This window comes from Lemur catta, chromosome 1 (assembly GCF_020740605.2).
Source record: "Lemur catta isolate mLemCat1 chromosome 1, mLemCat1.pri, whole genome shotgun sequence".
Taxonomy (NCBI): domain Eukaryota; kingdom Metazoa; phylum Chordata; class Mammalia; order Primates; family Lemuridae; genus Lemur; species Lemur catta.
Genome location: NC_059128.1, coordinates 26,108,402 through 26,114,690, shown reverse-complemented (window position 1 = coordinate 26,114,690; position 6,289 = coordinate 26,108,402). Strand labels below are relative to the sequence as shown.

The window sequence follows — 6,289 nt, the reverse complement described above, 5'->3', positions numbered from 1 at the left end:
TAACGCTCTAACAAGTGGTGGCAACCAGCCTGGAAGTGTTTAAGCCGCCGTTCATGGAATCCAAGGGGGAACCCAGACTCAATTCGTACCTTGTCCTGTATGAAATGCGAACTTGATTCTGCAAGTTCCCTTTGGAGTATTAAAGCTTCGAGGTCCTCTCCACGGAGACCTCTGATAAATGTTTAAGTAGTTATCTTTGCTTTCTCATTCGCTTCCATTGTAACTCCTCAGCAGACAAGAAAAACTGCCCATCCGCTGCTGCGGAGAGGCAGTGACGTCACGGCTAGAGTTAACTGACCCTTTTTTTCGGGCTTCGCGGACCTAGGAGCCCCGAAAGCCGAGAGAGAATGGGTGGGAGGCGCGGTTCTTTCGGTCCAGGCTGAGCCCTGCGCTGCGAGCCAGAACTGGCCCCGCCAGCTGCCCTCCAGACGGGAGCGCGAGGCGCGCAGCTCCCACGGAGCCCTGGGGCGGGAAAGTGGGTGTGTGCGTGGGGGGACGGCCAAACTTCCTGTCCCGCGCTCGAGCTGCTTCCGGCGGGAGCCGGAAGACGTTGTGTGTGGACGGAATTCGGGACCGATTGACGGACCGCCGGCTGCCCTGAACGGGAATGTGAGCTGCGAGGTGGGCCTGGCCACACCTGCTCGGCTGGATGGTCTCCGAGGAGGAGGACGCCGATACTGGCTTCTTGGTTGGGTGGGGGAGGCAGGGGCCGAGTTCTCCCCCAGAGAGGACAGGGAAACCGCCCCCCTTGGGCACCCCTCCCGGATCTGGCGGGCCCGGGAGCGGCAGTTCTGAAGCCTCACGGCTTGGAGCCTCCCCCTCGCGGGTTTTTCGGGGCGATGTTTCGGCTCGTTTGCTTGGTTTTGGGAGCAGGAATATGGTATCAAGACCGTCCTGAGATAGCCGGAGTCAGCGAGTCCCCTGGGCGGGGGCTCTCTGATTGCACCCGTAGCCGGGGCCTGTCCGCCGACCTTGGGGCCTCATAGTAAGGCTTTTGTGAAGGGAGAAAGGAGATGCCGAGGGGGGTCCTGCGCTGAATGTTTCAGCCCAGAGCTACTCATATCATACGTCCACTTAGTTTCTGGGTCTACAAGAAGGACGGCTGCTTACTCGGCGGGGCTGGGCCGCTTTTATCTCCTTTGCTTGTCATTTCCTGCGGGGGTGTGGGCTGTGAGTGTTTACAGCCCGTACGCCTTTCGTGTTGAAATTATGCTCCGACGTTTCTCAAGACGAAAATCCAGTTAGTTTATTAGTTTATTCCACTTGCTAATGAGGCTCAGAAATGCATTTAGGCACCATTTGGAAGTTAAATATTATTAACTTGGGACTTAAAAATTCGTACTTACACTTCATTTGGCACAAGGGCCAACGCAGTATATTTTCAAAGAAAATAACAGTAACATTTTGAAATAATGTGTCATTTTGTTGTTAGGCGTGAGAAATTCCTCTTTGTGTTATCTTAGTGTGGGGCACAATAAAGGACAACTAAAGTAGCAGTCAGATTTAAGTTCTAGTTTTAAGTTTTGCATTTAAGTAGATATCTAATTTTTGGAAAGTTATTTAATCTTTGTCTTTGGGGTTTGTTCCTCTGTAAATGAAGAGGTTTAACTTTAGAGATCTGACTATTCTGAGGCACTGAAGTTTGAATAGGGAGAGTGACATAAGCATTTATGTGATTTGGAAAGATAACTAGAGTGGCTGCATAAAAAGATGGGTTGGGGAAAGGGGGGTTTTAAAGGCAGGATGACCAGTTAGAAGCCTATTTTAATAGTGTCGTTGAAAGTTACTGAGAGACCTAAAGAGGACATTACAGTAGGAGTATATTTGGGGGACTTAGAATCACTGGGATTATTTAAATATGGAGAACGAGAAAGATTGTTAAAGACCTAGAATTTGCAGCTGAGTGGGAGGAAGATTGGGCAATAATTGAAATAGATAATACAGGAGAACAGGTTTAGTGGAGGAGATCATAATCTGGATCTTGGACATTGTTGGGGTTGAGTTGCTGTTGGATATACATGTGAAGATACCCAGCAAGCAGTTAGAAATGAAGGTTTGATACTTTTATGTGGGAAACTTAAAGGGAGCATTTTCATTTATAGCTTGTATATTGTTATTTCTTTGCAATGAAAAATGAGGATTTCAGGCAGCTAGAAAGAGGGAGAGGAAGGAACCAACAAGACAGTAAACATTTATATAGGTACCTATAAATGCCCTTTTTATAAAGTCTTATTCTAATTTTCCATTCTACCCTTGTATTAATTGAAAACTTAATGTACTCATTAATTGTAAATGTACTCATCTTGGATACATTTTACAATATATGATTACTTTCTATATAATAGTACTCTGAATTTTAGCGACAGTTGTTGGGGTCTGGTCTGGAGGGCAGCTGCATCAGGGTCCTGGGAGTACATGTACTCTGGGAAACACTTCAAATTTTGAGTTTCTTCTAATGTAATTTTTTATCATTATCAAAGCAATCTAGTTTTTAGAAAAATTAGAAATTTGAGAAAAAATAGGCACACCAGTTTATGACGATATAGCTACTATCATGGCTATGTGAATTTCCTTTTATTTTTTCCTATGCAAATCATAACTAGTTTTAATATTAATAGCAAGCATATAATTTTCTATTTTATTTTTATAATTTAACATGTCATAATCATTTTTCTTTGTTGCACTGTCTTCGTAATCATATTTTGAAGTGACAATGCCATATTTAATCAACTATTCCCTAATTGTTGGAGAGAGAGAGATATATATATTTACCTGTTGCTTCTAGTTGTTTATCACATAAGATAAGGTGAACATCTCTGGGCATATCTCTATCCATATTTAAGGACTTGTTTTAGAATAGATTATTAGAAGTAGATATTCTGTATCAAAGCATGACATTTTTATGAATGTTGATAACTATTGTGTTTGTTCTATTTTAAAGCAAGTGTTTAGTTAGAGCTGAATTCTTCATTTGCTTGCTTGTTGTGATTTTGGGATATGTAAAGAAGCGCCTTTGTTTAGCTACATTTTCCCACTGCTCTTAATGCTCTGTCTCTTTTTTACTTCCATTTTAGGTTAAATTGATTACCCACCCAGTACAGCATCTTACAGGAAGAGCATAGTATTTCCTAGAGGAATATGAGCATAAAAGGAAGGTGTCATTGACTCTGAATTAAATTTAAACCTGTCCCCTGAACAGCTACAGGATTTGGAAACTGAATCAATGTTATCAGATGAGTTAGAATCCAAACCAGAGGTGAGCCCAGTCAGCTTGTTTCCTTTTCTTTTGGTGGGCTGTATTTCAAGGTTTATCCTTAGTTCAGAGGTCAGCAAACTTTAATGGGCAAGATAGTAAATATCTTAGGTTTTGTGAGCCAAGTGGTTTTGATTGTAACTACTAGTTATTATTTTCTGTTACTAAGTATTTTCTCAAAGATTTAAAAATTCTATTTTTATCTTTTGCGATTTTTTTTTTGTATCTGTGTTTAAGTATAAGATTATTATGCATTCAGGTAATTATATGATGACAAAATCTAATGTATACATATGTATACATCACATATGTATGTAAATATTTACTACCACAAACTGTTCTTTTATTAATTTTATATATATCTGAAAGTATTTTCTTTCTGAACATTATTAGGGGATTTAAAATTTTTTTTTATTTTTGTTCATTTTATCACTTAAATTTTAGTGTATCTGTGTTGCATAATGGAAAGAAGACTGAACTTGGAATCAGATTACTTAAGTTTGAAGATTGGCAATGCTCCTAACTGTTCATGTGATCTTAGACAATTTACTTAATGTCTCCAACTTGATTCCTCATCTATCAAATACTTGTTCAATCTTACTGGGTTAATGTGAGGATTAAAGGAGCCAGTACACAGAATAGTGCTTTGTAAAATGTAGTCAGTACAATGCAGTTGATGTTTTTTTTTAAGTAGCTATCATTTTAAAATATTTCTATCATTTCTGTGTTTGACAGAAGATGACGGAGGTTAACCTAATGACAGTGAGGTATCACTTAATGACAGATATATTCTGAGAAATGTGTCATTAGGTGATTTTGTTATGGTGTAAACATCATAGAGTGTAATTACACCAACCTAGGTGGTATAGCTTACTATGCTCCTAGGCTACATGATATATAGCCCATTGCTCCTAGACTACAAAACTGTACAGTATGTTACTGTACTGAATACTGTGAGCAATTGGAACACGATAGAATTTGTGTATCTAAACATATCTAAACTTAGAAAAATTACAGTAAAAATATAGTATTATAATTTTGTAGGACCACCTTCGTATATATGGTTATTGACTAAAACATCATGCAGTGCATGACTTTGTATAAATCAGCCTTTCTCTAGAGCAGAGGACATGATAAGATAACTTTAAATATTACATTGTAGTTAATCTAGTTTTTCTTTTAATATGATTGAGGCTAGTGAACAGTCAAGACTTAATTACATTATCACCTTTTGGTAAATTGAAAAGTTTAGGTCCCATTCCTAACAACCTGTTTTTCTCAGTGTTGTCTTTTTCCCCCCAACCCAGCTCCTGGTACAGTTTGTTCAGAATACATCCATCCCATTGGGACAGGGGCTAGTAGAATCAGAAGCTAAAGACATTACTTGTTTGTCCCTCCTTCCGGTGACTGAAGCCTCAGAATGCAGTCGGCTAATGTTACCAGGTAAAAGTTATGATCACCAGAGATAGGCTAAAGAAGTCCGTAAGAGCTTAGCCTACTCTATGGTACTGGTGAAATAACTGATTTAATAACTGATTGGTGGAAACTGTAAAAATTAGGAGTCATGGAGAAAAAGCAACCACAGGAGTTATAAGTGCATCGATAGTTTAAGCCATAGGAATGCATATGATTACTCAAGGAGTGTGAGAGTGAGGGAAAAAAGGCTAAGGCAGAAATCTTGTGGAACTCTCTATTTAAGGTACAGGATGAGGCAAGAGAGCCTGCAAAGAAGGGCATGGAAAGACTACTGTAGTAGGATGAATATCAGCGTAGAATGGAGGCATGGAACCCAAGGGAAGTCAGTGTGTCAGATGCTCCTGAGAGGCCCAGTGAAATAGGGACCAAATGGAGACAATCATTGACCTCAGCAGGACCTGTTCCATGGAGCAAAGGCAGTAGAAAGACAGGCTGCAGAGAGTTGAGGTATCTATGCAAAGTAAGTGTAGCTGAGTAAGTGACTATACATACTTTCTAAAGGCTCTCCTGCTATGAGAAGGAAAAAAGAGAAGGAGGTAAGGTAGAGGAAAGATTTTTGTTTGAGATAGAAGATATTTGGGGGTTGTTTTATGCTAAGAGGAAAGAGCCAATTAGAGAAGCTAAGACAGAGGTAATAGATGATTGGTGAAGAGGCTCCTGAAAAAGTAGGAAGTAGAATTTTGAGTACAGGTACTGAGATTAGCTTTGGATGGAGAGAGGGAGATCCTATCACTTAACTGTTAACAAGGAGAACATTATTTTGGGGCGTAGTGAATTCTTTATATTTCTTATCCTTGTTTTAAAATTTGGAATATTAATGGTAAATCACAGGAGGGTCAGTATTAATCTGTTGGTGACAACTTACTTGTTTGTTATAAAGTCTTCTGGTGGATGTGGTGGCTCACGCCCATAATCCTAACACTTTGGGAGGCCAAGGCTGGAGGATCACTTGAGCCCAGTAGTTTGAGACCAGCCTGGGCAGCATAGTGAGACACCATCTCTACAAAAATTAAAAAAAATTAGCTAGGCTTGGTGGTGCATGCCTGTAGTCCTAGCTACTCAGGAGGCTGAAACAGAAGGATGGTTTACAACCAGGAGTTTGAGGCTGTAGTGAGTGGGAAAATAAAAAATAAATACATAAAAAAAATAAAAAAATCTGGTTACTGTACTTTAATGGTATTCTTTGATTTTTTTTTTTTTTTTTTTTTTGAGACAGAGTCTTGCTCGGTTGCCATGGGTAGAGTGCCGTGGCATCATCATAGCTCACTGCGGCCTCTCACTCCTGGGCTCAAGCCATCCTCTTGTCTTAGCCTCCTGAGTAGCTGAGACTACAGGCATGCACCACAATGTCCAGCTAATTTTTCTATTTTTAGTAGAGATGGAATCACAGTATTGCTCAGGCTGGTCTCGAACTCCTGGCCTCAAGTGATTCTCCCTCCTTGGCCTCCCAAAGTGCTGGGAGTACAGGTGTGAGCCACTGCACCCGGCCCACCTTTCTTCTTTTACTCTGTATTTGTGTGGTTCATTCTTAAAGTGTGTAGCTGGTTTGTTTGGTTTCAT

At 40.4% G+C, this 6,289-nt stretch overlaps 1 protein-coding gene across 3 annotated transcripts in view; it reads left to right on the top strand.

Annotated features, from left to right (window-relative positions):
* Nucleotides 1-521: 521 nt before the first annotated feature.
* Nucleotides 522-6,289, top strand: part of ZNF410 (zinc finger protein 410) — a 32,560-nt gene continuing 26,792 nt past the window's right edge. For all 3 annotated transcript variants that reach the window (XM_045564101.1, XM_045564090.1, XM_045564094.1), the window contains exons 1-3: nt 522-621; nt 3,075-3,256; nt 4,561-4,696. In XM_045564101.1, coding sequence (XP_045420057.1) covers nt 3,224-3,256; nt 4,561-4,696 — 169 coding nt within the window. In that variant the 5' untranslated portion in view covers nt 522-621; nt 3,075-3,223. The remainder of the gene's footprint in view (nt 622-3,074; nt 3,257-4,560; nt 4,697-6,289) is intronic.